Here is a 22,095-nt window from a genome sequence, read left to right as displayed (position 1 = left end):
CACATCAGCTGTGAATCCCCCACCCCAGGCACAGCCACCTCCAACCCCAGCAATTCCATTCCCCTGGGCTGTAGCCATATATTTGCCAGAGGGTAAAATAGTTGAAATGGGTAATCATACAAAATTAATGATGCTCTGTCATCAGCTTTGTGCCAGGTGCAAGAATTGTGCTTGGAATGTCTAGTAGGCTTTGCTGCAATTTGGAAGCAAAAGACAACAAAGAAGTCAGCCAAGTCCCACTTTCAATGAAATGCACCCCAAATCAAACAGCATTCTGAAACTGCATGGAGAAAATTGCTAAATGCTCACATGTGTGATAATATAGTAAACCAAAGAAGTATTTGGTGTCTTTTGATTTTAGCTCATTTTTACTATGTAGTTATATTTTTTGTTACATACTAGCAGTTTCCATTAGGCAGTAAAAGTTAGTCAATAAGTATAAATTTTTGAAGGACAGTTCAGAAGGGAATTTTCCAGACTCTGTAAGAACATTGCACTTCAGAGGGTAGTTCTGAAAATGAATATGGCTGTTGATTCATTTTAGGCTGGCAAAATATAGTCTAAAGAATATTTGGAAGCTGTAGGTCTGAACAAAACAGAGAAAGGCTCAGGGCTATTTCAGAGGAAAGAAAAGAGGATCTATTTCGACTAGATAAAAGTGTGTTAAAAGGCATTCAAGAAGAGAACTGCCAGTTCAAGATGGGCAAGAGAAAAAAAAATTATGTGCCTCAAATATAAAGGTAAATTCCTCAATCTTTTTGGTATATCTGAAACCAGATATGGGAATGATTTAAGACTGAACAGGATAAAGACCCAGAAGGAATGAATAAGGTCAATAAGAAGCGAATGGTACAAAAATCTGTTGAAAAAATCTTACAAGAAACCATAAGAACTAGAAGATGCTTGCCACAAGCATCAAGGTTTCACAGCATATCAAGGCAAACAGAACCAACAGTGATAAAAAAACAGAGAGATATTGAGAGGGAGAGTGGAGGAATGTGAAATACTAGAAGTGCAAAGTAAAATCGTTTCCATTTCTTAGAAGTGCTAAGAATTTGTGGAGCTGTATTAAGGTATGTTAAAAAGATTTTTTTTCAAATTCTATAAAAAATTAAGTACCTTGATTTTAAGAATGTGCATGACAAGGTAAGAATCAAATAGCCTGCCTTTACAGCTATAAAATGAAAGCTGGTAGCAGAACACATCAAATCAATGATCATTCACCTGATAGCCTGATAATGTTCTGTTTTAAAGAAACAAAGTTTAGTTTCCTCTTATTCTCTACAGCAACACTGCCTGACCACATCCACTATATAACACACCCTTTTATTCAGTAATCTGGGGGAGAGGTTTATTTTCAGTTCAAGATATATAATCTAATTGAGTCTAAATTGCAAATACCTTCTTATCTGCTTTCAGGCATGATGCCTTGCATGTAGGGCTGGATGGGCAGTCAAGCCTCTAATTTGGAATCCAATTCCACATCTTTTGTCAGTCTGAAATTTCTCTGGGATTGCATATGATTCTGATGTGAGCCCCAAGAGGTTTATTCACATGAGGAAGTGTTGCAAGAGCAGCCCTTGGTTTAACGCCCTTGGGCAGCTAGCTTTTCCTTGGGCTTCACTCTCGTTGCTGGGATGATATAGCTCTTGTCCTAGCAAGGTGCAATGGGATGGGTGTTAATTACTGTTTGCACAGTGCTTCACATTCAAAGAACTCTGGGGTCCTCAGCACAGGAAAGACGCTGTTGGAGTGGGTCCAGAGGAGGGCCATCAGGTGGCTGGAGCACGTTTCTATGAGAAAAGGCTGCAAGAGTTGCTGTTGTTCAGCCTGGAGAAGAGAAGGGTCCAAGGAGACCTTTTAGGTCTTTCAGTACCTAAAGGGGGCCTATAAGAAAGATAGTGACAAACTTTTTAGCATGTCCTACTGCAATAGAACAAGGGGTGATGGTTCTAAACTGAGAGTCAATTTAGATCAGATATAAGGAAAAATATTTTTTCCCTTATTCTTACATTACAAAGAGGGTGGTGAAACACTGGAACAGGTTACCCAGAGAGGTGGTGGATGCTCTACCCCTGAAAACATTCAAGGTCAGGTTGGACAGGGTTCCAAGCAACCTGATCGAATTGAAGATGTCCCTGATGATTGCTCACTGTTCATTGAACTAGATGACCTTTAAAGGTCCTTCCAACACAAACTATTCTATGAACTGCCCTATTGAAAAAAAGATGTGGCAAAAGCAGCAAAATGGGAATGCAATTTGTCTATGCAAAGCCAGTGATTTGAAAACCACAGTTCTTAATGTGTGTCATCTGCCTTTTTGGCCTGACATTTAGAAGACCCCTTTTCAACATTTAGTGGAAATTCCAGAGCAAACACCTCAAGAAGCTTCTGGAAGAGTTACCACGAGAGCTTCCCAGCAGCCATTCTCCCCCACTGTGGGCAGCCAGGCAAACTGGCCCCAAAACCTACACCATCCAGCATCCTTTCACTCTTTGCCTTGTGACATCCCATGCGAGTCATGTGTTGTGTGGAATGAAACTGAGGACAGCTGCAATGCCATCTTGCTTCAGGTTTGTTCTTAAAGAGTTTTTTCCAAGTCAAAAAGCTCACAGTGCTTTCTAGAGATTAGTATGGAAATAACAAGCTACAGCAAATCACCTGTGCATCAAATCCCCCCTTGTATTTGCAAAAGGTGTCTTGCCCCAGCTGGAAATGCTCTGACCTCTCGAACGCATGGCAGCATTTTCAACATACACATTTTGCATGACGAAACAGGAAATCGGGTTACAAGATAATGCCAGATCTCCCGTAGCCATTTCACACTACAAAAATCCGACCTGCCTACCAGGAGGGGTTCTCTTGTGGGCTACCGTGGCGTGGAGAAAAATTATTGTCTGTTATTGTAAAAAGAGTAAAAAAAAATTTTTTTTTTTTTTTAAAAAGGTGCTGAACATCCATGGGGCCGGAGAGCTGCGGGTGTCGGAGAGCGCCGTGGGTCCCCTGCCCGGAGCACGTGCGACCCTCTGCCCCGCGGGGATGGCACGACCGGGGCTCCGCGTCCCACAGCACCTGGTGACGCAGCCCCGGCCCCGGCCCCTGGCCCGGCGCGGGGGCGCGCCCGGCGCGCTCCCGCCAGCCCGCCCACCTCCACATGCACACACCCGCGGCGGGAGGAGGAGCGGCATCTTCCTCGCCGTCTTCGTTTCGCCAATTTAATTCCCCTTGCATCCTCGCCTCTTTTTCTTCCTCCTTTTTTTTTTTTTTTTAATTTTAAATTTCTTGTTATCCCTTTAATTATTTGTCGCGGTGCTCCAGCCGGCTCCCGGCGGATAGGGTGGATCGCTTTTCGTGGGATCCCCGCAGCTCCTGGGGAAGGTAGGCAGCAGCTGATGCAATCGCGGGGATGGGGCCGCGGCTCCCCGCGCACCCTTTGTCTCCGCGCCGCGCGGGCCGGAGCCCGGAGCCCTGATCTCGCCGCGCTTTGTCCCCGCCGTCTGCGCATCCCTCTCCGCGCCCCCCAAACGTGCCTCCTCGCCCCCGAGTGCTGCGCATTCCAAACCCTAAAAATGCGCGCAGCGAGCCGGGGAGGGGCTGGGGGAGCCCGGCGGGGCGGGAGGGGACGGGGGGCCGGGGCTGGGGCCGGCCATGCGGCATATCCCCGCGGCTGGGGCGCGTTGCCGGGCCGGAGGCGGGGGGGCGGTGCTGCCCTAGCCGGCTGCTGAGGCGGGCATGGAAAAAAAAAAAACCAAAGCAGAAATAAAACAAAAACCTGGTAGTCGGCAACTACGAGCTTCCGCTTGCAGCGGAAAAAAAAAAAAAAAAAAAGTAATAGTAATAATAAATGAGTTTCCCCAGGTGACGGCCGGGCCGCGGGTGCCGCAGCCCCCGCACGGTGCGCGGCCGCGGTGTAGCCCTGCCCGGCTGTGGAACGTTCTTGCCTTTCCCTTAAACCCAGCGCTGCTATGGGGTCAGTGCAAGTTTTACGGTATTCGGAAAATGCAGGCGCGTACGCGTGTGCGTGGTGGCCCGTAAATACATAGTAACAGCTGAAGTAGTCCGTTTTAATGAGCAAAGGCGACAACAAAAAGGGGCCGGTGTGAATGCCCGGGTGTGCATTGGCTCAGAGGTGTGTACGTCCAGGTCGCTCTTGTGACAGGGAGCTTGTTCCATTGTTTTGCAGAGTTCGTAATGCAACCTGTAGCTAGGATGTGTCTGTCTCCTTGTGAAAGAGGAGACGAGGAGGTGTGTAAACCCGTGCTTTGTTTATATGACATTGAAAGTACTGAAATAAACCCCGGATCTGGCAACTGGTTTTATGGAAGTTGAAGCTATAATATGCTTGTGCCACTAGCCGAACTCACTGCATGTTCTTAGGCTATTCAGCGTCCCAGACTGCTGTGAGACATTTCTACCAACCTCTAGTTCAAATTATAGATAGGAACCTGTGCTTTTGTGGTGCTTCATTCACCTTCGGGTTTGTTTGGCTTTTACACGTGCTTGAAAGGCAAAAGAACATAGAAGAGCCATTGTTCTAAAAGTAAAGTGTTAGAAAAAGATACTTTTTAGTTGATAAAATACATTCTGGGAATAAAAATAAAAACCAAGAAAGTGACTTTCTGAGTCCAACATTCTTAGATCAGAAGTAAAAACAGCTACAGGGAGAGAAAGAAACAGCATCCTTCTATCTAACATTTACTTCATTTGCTACCAAAATACCAACTTTGTTTTAAAAGTTTCTAAAAGGAAATTCCATCTGTTGCTGAAGGATATAGATATCAATAACTGCCCTTTTCAGGTTAGGAGCCTGTGCCGAAATGGCATTGAAATCTGCTTGCAAAACCTGCCTGAAATCTAGGAACTGCCATATTGCTGGTAAGCAGAGGCCTTCTGCTGAGGCTTGATGGAAATTCACTGACTAAAATGGGATCTGCTTCACAGTCGTGCTGAATGACTCCTATTTGACTTTGCCTTTTTGGAAGTTTTTTTTTTTTTTCTTTTTAAGAGGCACCACAGAGAGAGCACTTCTCTGAAGCACATTGCAGCATCCTCTGGCTTGTCACTTGAGGCTGTTTATGCTGTAGTTGGACCAACTGGGCTTTCTAGCCCAGGTGAGGACAGGAGACAGTTGTTGGCGGTGAGCGCCACACTCCACGTACACCTGTGCAGAGGATTATCCTCTGAGTTGTTTGAAGCTTTTTGAAGACTGCTGTAAAACACAGAGGATCAACTGTCCTTCATGACCAAATCCCGCTTTTTACAAAGGTTTTAGAGGATGGAAGGCGAGGCAGGGCTCTCTCAGCCTTCCTGCTTGCAGGCTGCTTGTCCTGGGTCTCTGTCCTACATATTGTCTGTGTTTTCCTGGTTTGGGAGTTTGTTTTTTTTTTTTAGCCGGGGAAGAGTGGTGACTGAGCAGAAATGGGACTTTCCTTCCCTCTGTGCTCTCCTCTGTCTTTTTATCAGCCTGCTCATTTCTGTACAAATCCATGTAGCATGACAATAACCACAGCTTTAAAAGTTTGTATTGTGAGGACAAATGAAATGTTGTGGGAATATTTAAATATTTTAAGCCTGAATTCAGTTTCCTTTCTGGTAGGTATTTACTGCTGTGACCTTAATCCAATCCAAGAAGTTTGAGCGGCTGCTCTTGGGAAAAATGGCAGCTTTTTCATGTTTTGCAGTCAACTCTCATAATATTTGTCTAAGCTTATCAGATAAATATCACTCTGAGTCTCTTAGAGTCAAAACTGAGGTAGAGAAATTACTTGTAAACTGGGGCAGAAGGCAAGTGAGTTACATATGAAATTATACAAAGGGTTCTTCCTTCTGTAGTACAAAATTTATTGAAATAGGAATTTCAGAGCTGCTGTTTAACCCTTACAAATACATATGGGTAGTCTGTTTTGTTGCAGTGCCCCATAAAGCCCCACTCATACAGCATTTCCACTTTCTATGGAAGACAAGAGTTTATTTGTGGCAGTGCGTTCTGGGATCTCTTTTCAAAACCGAGACTGTTGAGAGGATTTCACAGAGAAATATAATTAGGAAAAAATGTGACTATATTCCTCTGCCAAATGCCTTTCCTAAATTGACTGGGAAGGGCTCAAAACAAAAATGTACTTAAACCCATTTTCCTTTATGGTTCATCTTTAAGTGTTTTGCTTAAAGTAATGAATCACTGGGTGAATCAGACTGAGATTTTATGGTTTCTTATTTGCCTGCTTTTGATCAGCTGAGTAGCCTGTCGAGACTTAATTTGGGACTGTGTTCTCTTTCTTTATGGCAGCATGGAAGGGAACTGTGGAGAGTGATGGGGCAAAGCAGGAACATTTTCCTGTTGCAGCACAAGGTCATGCACTACCAAGAGAAAGGTCGACAATCCACATTTGTGCTCATCGCTTCTGAGTGATATATAGCATCCTTTTCTGAGCTTCCTTCCGCTTCCTTCCTAAGTCTTCTGTCACTCGTTTCCCCCCCCCCATCTTATCTTTTAACTGTTTCCATCCTGCGTGCTGTGGAAGCTGTGTGAGAGAGAAGAAGCCTGAAAATGAAAGGTGGTGGTTTACAGCCACCAAAGAAGCAGCTGCAGCAGCTCGAAGTCCTTCCGGCCGCTGCATGGCTTTCATCCTGGCACTGTGTCCGATGGGCAGGACGGCTGTGTGCTGGTACCTTGTCGGTTCTCTGTGGCTCCCTGAGCCCAACTGGGGCTGGGCTGCTGTGGGACTGGAGTGAACCCGCTTCCTTCCACTGCTCCTGTGGCTGCAGCCTGCTGCAGAGGGGCAGAGCTGAGGAGCTGGAGGCAATGACATTTCAAGCACTGCAGCTGTTTGCTCAGTGGATGTGAGTCAGTCTTTAATTTCCAAGCTCTTTTTATCTCAGTGGCTCTTCTCTAATCTCTCCATTTTGTCCTTCCTGTAGATGAGGAGTGAATCTGGAACTTTATGTTCCTCATGTCAGGTGTCACTAATGTGGAACGAAAAGGAGATAGTTGCTTCCCCGCCTCCCAACGTGATACTGTTTCGTATAAAGCTTATTTTTGCTTTTTGTCGTTTAAGTGAATAGTCCGTGCACAGAGTTTCAGGCTCAGTGTTTCATTGTTTATATCCATGATATCTTACTGTCATATTGGTCTACTTTGAAAGAAGTTTCAAAAGTATGAGCAAAGACGTATCACATCTTGGGCTTTGCAGGACTAAAACCAGCTGGTGTGAAAATCAAGTGCTGGATTCTGATGACTTGTAACCAACCAAGAGAAGTTCTTGGCAAAACTCCCTTTGTGAAGGAAATTGAGTCGTGTTTCATCTTTTGAGTGAATTAGCTTGAATTTCGTAGTTAAAAGTGCTTAGTGTGTCTTGGATATTTACAAATCCCAAGACTGACTGTGGAAAGCACACAGTGAATGAAGCTCCTCCCTGGGTGTGCAAGGGCACATTACAAAAACCGTATCCAGAGATGGGCTAGATGGTGTCTAACTCGACCAATTACCCAAATGCCTCTTGCATACTGGCTCAGCTTTTGGGCAGTCATGTGCTTTAAGGTGACACTTTTTGAATGATGTCATTTACGGGACATGAAAGAAAAAAAAGTCATTAAGTGAATTAAGTGAATTAAGCCATCACCATTACCACCTAGAGTGTTGATGTTACTGTTAAAAACACAACTTCCAGCAAAGTGTTTTCTGAGAATACACCTCTTCCAGGTATGGCCCAGAAACGATTCATGCTTGAACCAGCAGAAGAAATAAGGATATACCGTCTGTATAACATTTTTTTTTTCAAATATAAGGATTTTGATCCCATTACTGCTCTTGTGGAATTTAACAGTCCAGAAAAATGAATTTGCAGGGATATTTTTTTTTTTATGTTTCAGAAGGCAACAGAGAAAATTACTACAGTTCTTGAAATGTGCTTTAAAAGCTTGTGAAGGTCTCAGTGTCCTTGAAACAAAAAACACTTTCATTTTATCTTCTTGTGTCATCACATAGTCCTCCTGAATTCTGTGACCAGTTGTAATCTTTCCCATATTCTGCAAGGAGCACACAACAAATAAATTATCCATAAAGGGTTTTACAAGACATGTCATGGAACATTTAAAGAGAAAGCCAAGCTCCTAGGTCAGAGCACTGCTTTTTCTACTAAAGGAGGGGCTGGGTCAGCTACCAAACAAAGGCCCTTGAGGTTCCTTTTGAAGGGTCATTAACTCTTTCCTGGTTTTCTCTTAGGGTGATTCCTGCTTCAAGGAGCAGTGACTGCCCATCTGAGTATAAGAGTTTGAAATAAGAGCAAAATTCTAATTTCTTCTTCATGATTTACTTTGCGTGTGTCTGGAGAGAGAGGTTCTCTTTTTGGAAGGTTTAAGGATGGACAGAGTATTGGGCACAGTGACTGAAGTGATTGGGATTTCTGCAGTCACTCTTCACATGATTATTTACTGCCTTTCAATGTGAATTAGGAATAAAGCTCAGTTTAGGAACTCTTGCCAACATAGCATTTTTATTTGCATCTCTTTTATGACATTTCTTGAATGAAAAGGCTGTAAAAGTACAAATATTACCATGCTGCTTCCAATATAGCTCAGTATCAACATATAGTGAATTTTTATTAGTTGAAGCAATTTGGGTTTTTCTTCCCACGGCATTAGTGGCACCTATACCTGAGGTGGCAACTTGCTTAGCTCAGCTATCCCAGCATTGAATCTCCCTTGGGGAGCAAAGCTATTGCAATTGTAGGGAACAGCTCAGTGAGACTTCAGACCACTCCTGTGGGTCGGGGTAAGTTGTCCTTCAGCAGTGCCAGGCTTCGCTGTAGAGGCCAAGTGACAAGCCTGGAGCGGACACTTGACTTGTAGGGAATGAAGCTGGTTGATGTGAACGCTATCATTTGGAACTGTAGATTTTATTAAGGCTCTGTGGTTTGTCACGTGGGTGAATTTGAAGTTAAAAATGGGGAGGAAAGTTATATGACCACCTGTACTCCATTGACTGTGGAAGGTGCCCAGAGTGATTAGCAATGGCAACGGGTTTTCTCTGTATATCTCTAAGATAACTGTATCTTTGCAAAAATTTTGTGACTTGCGTAGTGCTTTATTCCAGGTATCACATTTATCACCCTTTCTCTCTGAATCTTCAAGGGCTTCACAAACTGAGTGTTATTGTCACTATTATCATCTTAATTTTACAGATGGGGGTGTTAAGGACATGTTAGTTTTTCTTTGCCAAAGATCTGTGATGAGTTTATGCCATGACAATGAAAATTTCGGTCCCCAGCCCCACCACTCTCTTCTCACCCTCCTCGTGTTTTGGCACTGAGATGAGGTTTTCTCATACTTGGAAGTGCAATGCATTATTTCACTCAATTTTTTTTTCTTTCATGGTTTTATTTTGGTGTTTTTTTAGTAAATCACCCTAGCAAGAACCTGAGGCAGATTCAAAGATGACTGTCATGCTGCTTCAGGAACAACTTGTCTGCCTAAAAGCTGGAATCGACTGAAATGATTACTGATGCTTCAGCTTGTACTAAGATTTCACTCCATCTTATAGAATTGTAGAATGGTTTGGTTTGGAAGGGACCTTGAAGATGATCTTGTTGCAACCCCCCTGCCATGGGCAAGGACACCTTCCACTACACCAGGTTGCTCAAAGCCCCATCCAACCTGGCCTTGAACAATTCCAGGGATGGGGCATCCACATCTTCTCTGGGCAACTTGTGCCAGTGCCTCACCATCCTCACAGTAAAGCATTTCTTCATAATATCTAACCTAAACCTACTCTCTTTCAGTTTAAAGCCATTCCCCCTTGTCCTATCATTACATGCCTTTGCGGAAGTCTTCATTCAATTAATTTTCTGTAGAAGCAGAGTTTTGGTTAAAACAGACAAAGCTTGTCACTCCTTACGAATAAAGCAGTGAGCTATGCTCCTGCCACTCTGGCTCTGCAGTGTTTCAGTGACAGAGGGCCAGAGCAGCAGCTCCTGAAGCCGGAGCCGCACGTCAGTGAGCTGTGCAGCCAGCTCTCCAGTGTGCTGTTTACCTCACATGAGTGCTAATTTCAGCACCTGCTTTTGAAACACTTCATGGAGAATTTATTAAGCACAGGCAATGTCAAGGCAGTTCTGAAAATCCTCCTGGGGCACCATGATGCAAAACGGTGCCCAGAGGAGAAGCTTCTCTGCTCGAATCTCAGATGAACATTGCACAGGTTTGTAAATGCCAGGGGATACAGATCTTGGTACAGAGGTTGTAAAGTCTCTTAAAGAATATTTTATTTTAGGAATTCATGGTCACAAGAAGCTTGAGGATTCAGTGAGCTTGATCCTTGCCATCTCAGCAGTTGCCATCTCCTGTGGCTTTATCCTTTTATAAAAAGATCGTGCTTCTCTTCCAAAATAGGTAGACTATTTTATCCCTGCAGTCTCCTGAAGACTGTTCCAGAATGTCACTGCTAAAACTACCCTCTGCTTGCCAGTCTGCATTTGTTTATCAGCAGTCTAAATCAATGGTTTTAAAAATATTTTATTGTGCTAACATTTTAATACCCGAGCAGTTTTCTCCTGGTGTCTGTGGTGGAAATCTCTTCTGTAGAGGAGTTAAAAAGGACTCAGCTAACATGCCCCAACCTCTGTCCTCACAACAGGCTGTACCAGGCCCTGTCAGCCACCATAACTATGTGCTTAGTTGCTCTTTCAGTGGAAAAGAACAGATCTTGCTCTACTGTTAGCCTCAAGACTGGCCTTTAAACTTTGCACCTGAAGTTTAGACAGGGTGGGCCCTTGAGGAATTGTTAGGAGCACATGCACATTTTAAAACTGCATTTCTGAGAAAGTATTTACAGGGAAGAAACTGCTCATTTGCAAAGTCCTCTTCTGCGTGGTGGAGATGTGGTATAAAACAGAAGTATTGGCTTCTGTAAACTTAATTTGAAACAGGCAGCTGTCATAACTGAACAAGTGAACTACATCCTCCTGTCTCACCCTGCAAGAGCTGGGTATGCTCATGCCTCTTTGGTTGCATGCAAGCAGTTCGATGGCTTTGAGGTAGCCCTGAGAAATTTAAAAATATTCCCAGATTAATCTGGCATCTGAGTGTTCACCACATACCCCAAGGTGAATAGTTGTTTGGCAGTACTGCGGGAAATTCATTCACAAAATGGGAATTGAGAGAGTTGTGGTGTAGGAACTTGTTTGTGAATAGCATACTGTTGCCTCACTACCACGCTGGAGTTGTAGCTCAGCTTAGAGTGGCTGGACTCCAGAAAATATTGGTCTTTCAGTTGATTTGCATTGCTGATCAGGAAATATGTAATTGTAGCAGACTTCTCTGATCTGCCTTTGGTGTTATTCTCGGTGCTTTTATGCAACACATCTATCAAAGGAGAGTTCACCTGATCATCTAGACAGTAACTGCTTGACACAAGGTATACATTACTCTTTCTCCCATGACGCATGAGCTCAGGGATTTGGTTTTGTCTGCTTCTGTCCTTGTTCATTATAAGTTTAACCATACACAAAGCATCATCTACACATCCATTTTACCAAAAGTGTGTTGGAATATATGTATTAGTAGAATGGGGTACTGGGATAACTTGCTCCCTCTTTCCATTTAGCATCAGCACGGACACAGTGTGCTTTATATTTTTAATTAAGAATGGAGAACATACAGAAGACAAACACCAAATATCAAAGTGTGACTTGGATAAGCAAATAATTTTTATTCCTTATTTTGTAGGCAGTTCATCTCTTTTTCCTGAAACAAACAGGCTTGGTTTGCTCACAAGTTTGTAAATAAAGTACTGTCTTCAGCAGTTGGTTGGAGGACAGGGTAAATTTGTAAGGTTTATCTCATTAAGGCATGTAAGATTACTACTGTTCTGCAATGCATTGAGGTTATAACCTGAGGTCCATCTAACAATACAAAATTGCATGGTAAGGATGGTCCCTCCTTGCAGGTTTCACTGGTTTCTTCTGGTGATATTTCCTGTTGTTGGTGGTATACATCTTAGGTTTTTTTCTTGTGTTTTATTTAGGTTGCTGACACTGTGGTTGCAGTTTATTCACAAGATACCAACCAAACACTAGTATTTGAAGAACCACTTGGATAGGCAGAGTTCCTCACCCAGCATGCCTTTCAAAGCTGGATTAGAACTGACTGAATTGCAGAATATGACTGTCCCTGAAGATGATAACATCAGCAATGATTCAAATGATTTCACAGAGGTGGAAAATGGCCAGATAAATAGGTGAGTATTTTTCCACTGACGTTTCCTCTGCTAAGAAACACACTGTTTAAAAACAGCATTCTAATTTTCAGTATATGTCTTGAATTATTCATTACCAAGTCATGCTTCATTTGAAGATGTAATTTGAATTTCATACGTAACATCTGTTGGGCATAGGCTGCAATAGGAGATAAAGCAAACAGTGGCAATTTATTCATCGTTTTGAATCTTTCAAATTAGTCTAATAAAATTCACAAACATATAATGTAGCAAAAAGCCAACATTTTGAAATATCTGCTTGCACACAGCAAGGAAGTAATAACAATTAATACAGTGGCAGAATTCGGGGCAAATCTTCTTGTTGGCCTTTGATCCCTGATATGACAGTTTTAACCTGTCTGGCCACATCCATGCATCCAAGCTCCTGAAGATTTACAGCTGGTGTGGTTGGCAGCAAGTGTAGTCCCAGTCCATGTTTGCAATTTGGCAAGATAAACTGGGCAGCAGTTTGCTCCCTTCAGGCAGGGGTGGCAAGAAGATGGTAAAACAGAGTCTTACACTTAAGTCATATCAAGTTTCAAAAAATGCATGAATACTGGCGAAAATTGCTAGTTACAATTATTAGGCTGTTGGCTTTTTCTATAAGCAGTAGTCATTTCCAAAGAGCTGCCTTTTCCACCAGAGAGTAGTTCTCCAGCCCTTCCTGTCAGACTCCAACAGGTGCTGAGCCAACCAGTTTGTAGCAAAGACCTGCTGACAGACTCTGTTTGGGTTTTGTGAGCTGTAAAACAGGAAGCTCTTTTTTGATCAAACTTCCTTTTCAAATATTGCAAACCAAGGTGGAGCACATTGGCCAGCTAGTAACTGCATGGGGATCCAGCCCTTTAAAATCTTCTCTTGCCCTTTCTTCCTTTTGGCAGCATCTTCTCTGGCTATCTGGGAAACTCACTTTTTTACTGTTGAAACAAAACTTAGAGCTGTTTTTTCCCAAGTGTGAGTAGAGTCATGTGACTCACAATTGTGTGGGGGGACAGGGAGCTTGGTGACAGGTATGGGAATAAGCAGTCAGCGCTGGCCATACCATTCAGGTAGCAAAACCAGACAGCCATACTGTGGGATGGAGCAGGGGGCCCTGGCTGGCGGTGTGGGTGAGCCCCCAGCAGGAGGGTGGCAGCCTCCCCCCATCGCCCGCCCTGGGGAAGTCCTGGGGACGTAGCCAGCAGGGCGTGTGGTGGTGTGACCACAACAGCTGCGCTGATGAAGATTAGAGCTGGTTAGGAATTTTCTGATGCAACTGCTTTGATGGAAAGTGCCAAAACGAAATGCAAACCACTTCTGTTAAAAAAAAAAAAAAGAAAAAAAAAAAGAAAGGGAAGAGCACGACACAAAACCACTCCAACTTTGCCAAAACAACACAGTTCCAGTATGAACCTGCTTGCTTTCCTGCTGGTTCACGTTGTAAGGAGAGGAGCTCATGGGCTGACAGTAGTAAATTTGCTCTGTTTAGCCTGCCGAGAATTTATATCCTTGAGAGAAGGAGTGGCTGTACCAGGCTGGGTGCACCTCCCCAGCGCTTTGGCTGGTGTCACCAGTAACTGTTATGGGGGAAAACCCTGTTGGCACTTCATCTTTCAGTGAATGTTTATGGAGGGTGGGGAAGGAGTGTGCCATATGTGCCTGATTCTCTGCAGTCACAATGTGCTTTGTGGAGTTAAGACGTAGTAAGCATGACAAGAACTGAGTTGAATTCAGACTGCCTGCAAAAGGAAGAAGAAAAGTGGGGTGAAGGAAAGAGGGTCAGAAACTCAGATTAATGCTCTGGCTCTTAGGGCATGTGAACATATTCCACAATTTTCTGTTCCTTTCTGGATAACTTTTTTTCTTCTGCAGACAATCATTTGGTTGTAGGATATAGCCCATTATAGTTCTCTATTATCCCACTGCCAGGGCTCTCATGGGACAGCTACTTACATCCCACACATGAGAATTTTGGTCTATATATCCCGGTTTGTTCATATTCCACTCCATGTCTAAAACAAGTTTCAAGGCAGCTCGTGCTGACCACAGCTTCCAGTGCAGCAGCATGTTGGCACCAGTGCAGCCTTGTGAGCATCCCCATGTATGATGAGCAGGGGGACATATCCTGCTCTGCACCCCATGCTGAATGCATCCTGAAAGGATGTAGTTATTCCCTTTCTATAACTATCTTGGGAAACACTGTTTTTCCATGGAATAAGAGGTTAAGAGGCATAGGGAATAACACATTTTGTGCTGCCTGGCACATGGTGTGAGGCCTTGTGAAACTCCAAAGTGCATCAAAATCAGTGGGATTTTTTTTTGTTGATTTCACTTGAGCTTTAGATTAGATCTGTAATTTTCAACTAGCTTGCTTTTTTTGTCGTTTCAACTTGTTTGATTTTGCATACTGTATTTCATTTTGAACATTTTTTCTCCCACTGCATAATTGTTCAAGCTAAATATAGAACAGAGTTTTAAGGGTCTTTTGGAGAAGGTATACGAGGGAGAAGCTGATTCCAAGTCTGATTGTAAACTCCAAATAGTTCTTGATCTTGGAAAAGAATTGTCTAGTTTCCTTTGGATTTCCAGCCTTTTCCAGGCCTAAATATACAGTTGTATGTAGGGAGGGGATATTGCTTTGAAGAGGCTGTACCGAGAGGGTGTTTTTTTTGTATGCAGATGTTGAATGGAAATGCCAATCTAGAGATTTGCATCAAATTCAGACATGGATTTGGTGATTTTTAACCATGTCTCCTGACTATAAAACTTTGCCATCTCTTCACATACCTGTAAATCGGTATTTAGATGACTTATTTCTTATCTATAACTATGACAATGCAATACTTTCAGGAAGCTGATATCTGAATGCCTGTCTTGGTTTACAGCTACTAGTAAGTCATCAGCACCCCTTGTTTTGTTAACAAGGTTGTTAGTAGGTATACCAAGATCTGGTCCAAGTTTCATAGTGTAAGTCAGACCAAGCTTTCTTCTGCATTTCTTGTTCCGGCCTGCCCTGGAAATCTTTGCCACTGCTCAAGTTAGCATGCAGTTTAAGAAGCTGCCTAAGGATAAAGTTCTATCATCTTAGCAGAACTAGCTTTTCCTAACAAATGTTTAAGGCATTGTCAAATATCATTTTAATTTAATTATGTTTAAACATATCCAAGATAGCTAAATGGTTTCTGGCTAACTCTGCTTAGCCAAAGTGATTAGGTTGGAGATATCACCTTAACTAAACATTTTTCGTTGAAGTCCTTTAATAAATTGAATTTGGAAACCATAGTTTAAGATCATCCTTTTAAAATCACTTTATCAATAATACTAAGTTTCTGCTTTGCACTAAATCAATCCAGGAAAATAATTAGATTAAGATATTCTTTCCAAGCCAACTGTGAGGCTTCATGCATTGCAGGGATGAGCTCATTATATCTTGGCCAGGATATTTCATTTGTGTACCTGAAAAGTTTTGTATAATCTGTTCATACTCAGCTGTGATACAGGAAACACAACAGGAAAGCAGAAACATTTAAGAACAGGTTATGTCTTTTAATGATGAGTAAAGCATTTGAAATGAAGACAACAAACAGCACAAATGGATTTCATGCTTGTCAGTCTTTGATGGCACAGGCGGTCCTGCAGCTCATTGCCACAGCACCTCTCACAGTGGCCTTTGGTCCTTGGGAGGGCTGGGAGAGGCTGGCATAAACAGGCGTTTCACTTAATTTGTGTCATATTTTTAAAGGTCAAATATACAACATTCTGTGACAATGAATGGCTTGTTGTCTAAGCATGTCTATTAAGCAGAGCAGATGCATGGCACAGTTTAACTAGAAATTCCAGTATTTCAACATATGTTTCCTTTCATATGCTATAGGGGAAAAAAACCACCCTGAAATGAGAAAAAAATGTTTACAGAAAGCAGTATCTTGGGAAAATTTGCTTCTGTTGAATTCATTAAAATACCTTCCCCCTTACACTTTTTTTTTTTAATTTTATTTTTATTTAATTTAAGATCAGTAATACTTTCCTTTTATGGAAAATTTGTCTGTTATATGGTATGGCTGTACCACCTCCCAAGCATTGTGCCAAGCATTGTGCCAAAGCAATCTTCTTGTCTGGATTTGCAGGTTAAATTGCCTGCAACAGCAAATGCAGCACAGGCAGACCCCACACCCCCCCACACTACATCACTGATGAACTTTCTGGGAAAGGAATCCTGGGGCTGGAAGATGGCCTAGGAAGCACCCCATAAAGAAGCTGGGCTCAGTGCTGTGTAGTTCATGGTTTGGGAGCACAGTAGCCACATTCCCACGTCTGACTTTGCCCTCCTGTACACATCACACAGCATAAGTGGAGCAAAATGTGCAGTGTGATTTGGTAAACATGGGGTGGATGAGGAGCCCAGCTTGTAATAGGAGATGAGAGGCTGGACAACAAGCCCGCTCCATTTCTAATGTAGAGCTAACTCAAAAGAAAGTACTTTGGATCAATTTATCAAATCAGGCTAGTTTTCTCAAAGTCCCATCCGGAAGGAAATAACATGTTTGTTGGCCACAGAAGATACCGGTTTTGCAGAAGCTGTTTACTTTGTCAGAAATATTCTAGTGGAAAGTCCCACGGTAGTTTTTATATTCAAGCAATATTTCTCAAGTGTTGTCTTTATCGTGTATTAGTTTTTTAACAATAATTTTCATGGAACTCTAATACCAGACAGCAATAATAATAGTATCTACAAATTTGTTATTTTTGTCATTATTAAGGGGGGATTGGCTGCAGGGGGATGAGCAGAAGTGGGGAGATCAGACTAATGACTTCTGTCATAACTCTTGACAAAATCTAAAATGACACATGATCTCCATAAATGACAGAAGAAGGCAAAGTCCACAGATGTTCCCAGCAGCAGTTACAAATCCAAAAGAGATAAAGCTCTTCTCTGTGCTCCTGCCTGTACAAATTGCCTGCAGGGTGTTTCAAGAGAGAGCTGGAATGTCTTTTTCAAACCGTTCACACTCTGCTGCCTGCGTTCAAGAGATGAGCTTTAAACAGACATGAAAAAGAAAAGCACATGCTCTGAATCAAGTTGAGATTTTATTCCATGAGGATGAAATACCTACAAGGTGAGCTTTGGAAAGTTAATTTCGATCAGTTTATTTTAGAAGAGGTTGCTCTTCACAAACAGTGGGGGGGGGTTCAGCCATCTATTCCAACTGTGTTAGCACTGGTAAATCTGACATGATGTCTATATTTTGCAGCAAATTAGTTGCTGAAGTTAGTGTTCAAAAAATACGGGAGAAGCCTATAGTTGTTTTTTATTGACATAAAGGAAATCAAAGCAGACCAGTGAGTAGGAGTCAAAATTGCAACAAATCCAGGAAAAAATACTACATACATTTTGCCAGCTATGCCCGGATTTAAGGGATAAACACAAAATGTTAAAGACACTAAGTCCAAGTGTGTCAGGTGTGGAAGCCAAGTCAGCAGCATTATAACTGCATGATTTTGCCATAGCTGTGCTAGCATATATCAGTAGTAATTAAGCCACAGCTGAGGTAGTAGGGAAGTTTGATAGAGCTCTGTCTTTACGAGTTCACCTGAATACCACTGGATGTACTCAGATGATGTGCAGTCTCGAGTCACAGTTTGAATTATATATCCCCAGCCAGTAGATGTTCCCAGCTGTGGGAAAGGACCAGCAGTGCTGCTGTTTGTGTCCAGTGTTGTTTGTCTGCTTTAATCTAAGAAGAGTCAGCTTAATGTTCCTACAGCTAAAACAGCCTCTGACACTTGGTGACAGCCCCTAGTTAGGTATGTGACATGTACAATTGCTGATGCATTAGCCAGTGCAGACTAAGAACCATCTGTGGATTAACAAAGATGCCAGGGACTTAATTGTGCATAAACCTTCAAAAGATGAAAAGCTGAAAGAATGCTTTATACAAACTAAAAAGTTTGCTGAAGAGAAGATCTGCGAGAAAATAACAGCTCATCTAAATCAAAAGTGTTGTAAATCCCAAGGATGCCACCACAGCCATAGGAGGACAGTAAGTTCCTAAATGTGGATACATCAAGGACACAAAACAAGTAAAGGGTAAAGAGAAAGAAAAGCTGTTTGTTCCATGTTTCCCTGCACAGAAGTGTTGAATTTTGCAGTATGATGAATTCAGTTGTGAGTTTTGAAAGACACTCAATTGAAAATTTAGTAGCCCAGAACAGTGCACGTTGCCTGGTTCAGGATGGTCTAGGCAGTGCTGACTATGTGTGGCACATCCTCCTGTTCTTAACTTCAGACGTACCAACACTATGTGGCAATTTAGGGTTTCAGTGGCAATGTAGGGTTTTACAGTATCACCCGACAGTGAGGGGACACGTGGAGTCTTTGAGGGATCCTTGGCAGAATGATGATAGCAGTAAATTATAGTTACAATTAAAACTTTTTTTTTTTAGCAAGGTATTATGATTAGTGTAGCACAGAATTTAGTATTTGAATGGCACAGGACTTCAACAAACTGAATCAATGTAGTGCAATTTATAAGTATTATAATACAGAATTTATAGTATAACTTAAGATTTATAATCACCTGGACCCTCAGCAGATGGGGTCAAATCTTAATACATGATTTGTTTTATCAGTGTACAGTCATAATCTAGGCATAAAAATCATATAAAAGAATATAAGTCACTCCCTTATTCCTTGGAGGATGCAGAGGACAGAGGGGTGTTCCTGGCCAGCGGCAGCTGCAGTCCCAAGTTCCCCACTTAGGCCCTGTAACTGCTTGATTTTACAGTCAGCGCTAGGGGTGATGTTGTGCTTCCCCTCTTCTGTGAAGGGGTCATCACCACTTCCTGGTGGGCTTGGTGCCTGGGACCTTCCAGGCTGGCAAGGAAGGAAGTAATCGAGTTGGCGCCCAGGCGTCTTGAGGTCGATAGGGAGGGGAAGAAGAAATCTGATTGGTTTGTCTGCTTGCTTCACAGGACCTTCAGGGTGTGATAATGGGAGAAAGGAATGAATACATGACATGCTTGGTCACAGAGAATGGCTGCTTGCCTTACAGGGTAGCGTTAGTTATGCTAACCCCATGAACAGGGCTGGGAGCAGTGGGTACTCCTCATAAGCATCTCTGCAGGATACCTGGAGAAGCATTTCCTCTTAGCATCTGTGCAAACAAATTGCTTTCCCATCCACAAAATTGTTGCTGCTACTTTACAAAATTGCCTAAAAGACCATTCTGTGTATATATATATATATATATATATACATACATACATACATTTATTCTGATCTTGTGCTGGTGTTACCTTTACTGATGTCCAATGTACACTGTATTAGTGGGGCATAATCTGTTATGAGTTTGGCCTCTTTTCACACACAGTTTTTATACATTGCTTATTTTGTAATCACATGCTGCTCATGGAATTAATGTGTTCACATTTTCTAAGCACTTGCTGGAAATAAATCCTCTGACTTCTTTCAGCAAGTTTATTTCAGATCGAGAAAGCAGAAGAAGTCTCACAAACAGCCACCTGGAGAAGAAGAAATGTGATGAATATGTAAGTCTCTCTCACTGTTCTGTTCCCTGTCGAAAGGAACTGCGTGTTGTCTATATGAAGGGCCTTTAGATATCATCTTCAAAAGTGCTGGGCACACACAATTGTAACTGTATTCAAGTTTCAGTGCCTGGGAGCAGCACTTAAATAAAACCCCAAAACAAACCCCCAAGCATTTTGGTTGGGTTGAGGCAAGGGAATCCCTCTGGCCTGTGTTGGACAGGAAGTTGTGGTGGTTCCTTATGGCTTTACCGTATATAAATGATGTGCCTAAGATGTTTCACAGGCATAGTGAAAGATGGAGTTTAAAACTGAAATTGTGTATGAGTTGTGTATTGCCTATAGCATTTACGTCAGTTTACAAAATCTATTGGACAGCAATGAGAATGTAGCTCTGACAGGGTTCAGCAATGCTTTTTCCTCTTTCAAACCAATTTTTATTAAGTAGTTTCCATAGGAGTTGTTACTTACATCTGATACATCACAAAACATGGAGTTTGAAGCAGAGGTGCATTTCCCTGCTCTGTTCCAAGCTGTTGCTGACACATCTGTCTTTACTTCTCCAGATCCCAGGAACTACTTCACTGGGGATGTCTGTCTTCAACCTTAGCAATGCAATTATGGGCAGTGGGATTTTGGGTCTTGCTTTTGCCTTGGCCAATACGGGAATTGTCCTTTTTCTGTAAGTATTCACGTGATGAATAGCTGATCTCTGTGGAGTTTCACTGTGTTTAAAGAATGTGTGCACTGTCAGCAAGTGGAGGGATTTATAGTCCATCTGTAATGAAGTACAGCATTCAAGCCTGAAAATATTAGCTACAAGTTTCAGACATTTTCTTTTCAGTCAAATATTTTTGAGGAAAAAGCCATTACTTGTAATGCTAGGGAAAATTAATTCCATATTATTTACTGCAGACCTAGATGGGGATTTTTCCTGTGCTCCGCAAGCTATGCATACATCAGAAATATTCAGTAGTAATAGCTGCAGTGGGCTAGTACCTTGCTCTTACTTATGTCACAGGATCTCCAGAGCTTTCTTCAGAGTGTGGTGCAATAAACACTCTTTTAAAAAACAAGAATATTTATATTCCTTTATAAGTTACATATAGTATTTTCATCTCACTCACACAGTTTCTTCATTTTTTTTGGGTGAGTACTTGAGAGCCAACATAATATAGCCAAGATTTTGGTATAGAAAAGAGCTGAGGCAGAGTACTTAACTGGCAAAAAAAAAGTCTTTTTATAAAGGAGAATTAAATAGTTTAAAAATGAAACAGTGCCCTTGAATGACTAAGACACTTATTTTGGATCTCAGTATGAGACGTTTCATTGTGAAAAGTGATTGTTAAGAAATCAGTTGGGAATTGTGTGCAGATTTCAATGATAAATGTTCATTGAGGGAAGAAATACAATAATTTACAATATTTGAGAACTATTCAACAGGGTTACTGAGTTTACAGATTGCTCTAAAGAGGTGTCATTTCTTGAATGTCGAATCTAAAAATATAGAACTTTTGTCATTTCTTAGTATATAATGTGAGCCCTGTAGAAAGTAGCGTAGATAGCCAAAGTGGTATGTATTGCCATCTGCTCTGGGATTTTGTGCCAGAATAGCTTAGATCCATGATGCTAGCTTACAATTTGCTGTGGTTGGGTAAAATCTAGAAATAATCCAAGGAGTTAATCCATTTACATTAAGAATGTATGAAGTCTCATAATTGTGTTGTCACTAAGCTAGGCTGTAAAATATCTGGATTGTAATTTACATCTTTCTTTAGCAGAGTGACTCAGTTTATTTTATTTTTGCTGCATTTTTTACCCAGTACTCCAACCCATATGTGATAGTCCACCCATGCTCTGATAAGCACATCTCTGTGGGTACAAACTGGTGGTTGCAAAAACTGCTCTCAGGAGAGAAAAAAAAAGTTATGTCTTTTCAGCCTTGTTACCTCTTCTGTGATAATAGTGTCTCAGCCAAGGAACAGCCTCAATTTCTCCTTACTGCTTTAGTTTTCTATAAGCTCATCTTCTTCTCATTCTTTCAGCAGTTTTTCATGAGAGTAAAGTGAAATGTGTTGTTCTAAAGGATGTAAAAGGGCAGTTTCTTTTAAGTGAAGTAGATCAGACCAGTGATGTGAACACCAGAGAAACTTCTAACAGTGTGTGATGGTGACTGAGCTCGACCCGAGTAGTGAGTATGTAGATCTGTACCAACACACTGTGCAAAAAACTGCCAAACTGAATGTAGAGATTTTATAGAGTAAATAACAGCATTATTCTCTGTGGAATTAACTGTGTGTGTTCAAAAGTGGATAATTGTT

At 42.0% G+C, this 22,095-nt stretch overlaps 1 protein-coding gene across 1 annotated transcript in view; it reads left to right on the top strand.

Moving 5' to 3' along the window:
- Positions 1–3,148: 3,148 nt before the first annotated feature.
- Positions 3,149–22,095, top strand: part of SLC38A1 (solute carrier family 38 member 1) — a 42,171-nt gene continuing 23,224 nt past the window's right edge. Inside the window, exons 1-4 of the mRNA XM_027730710.2 lie at positions 3,149–3,378; positions 12,020–12,232; positions 19,702–19,777; positions 20,341–20,456. Coding sequence (XP_027586511.1) covers positions 12,114–12,232; positions 19,702–19,777; positions 20,341–20,456 — 311 coding nt within the window. The 5' untranslated portion in view covers positions 3,149–3,378; positions 12,020–12,113. The remainder of the gene's footprint in view (positions 3,379–12,019; positions 12,233–19,701; positions 19,778–20,340; positions 20,457–22,095) is intronic.

The sequence above is a fragment of the Pipra filicauda genome, unplaced genomic scaffold (genome assembly GCF_003945595.2).
Source record: "Pipra filicauda isolate LSUMZ 115617 unplaced genomic scaffold, ASM394559v2 scaffold277_size1012519_pilon, whole genome shotgun sequence".
Lineage (NCBI taxonomy): Eukaryota > Metazoa > Chordata > Aves > Passeriformes > Pipridae > Pipra > Pipra filicauda.
Note: the sequence above shows the minus strand (reverse complement) of the source record. Positions and strands in the feature narration are given on the sequence as shown.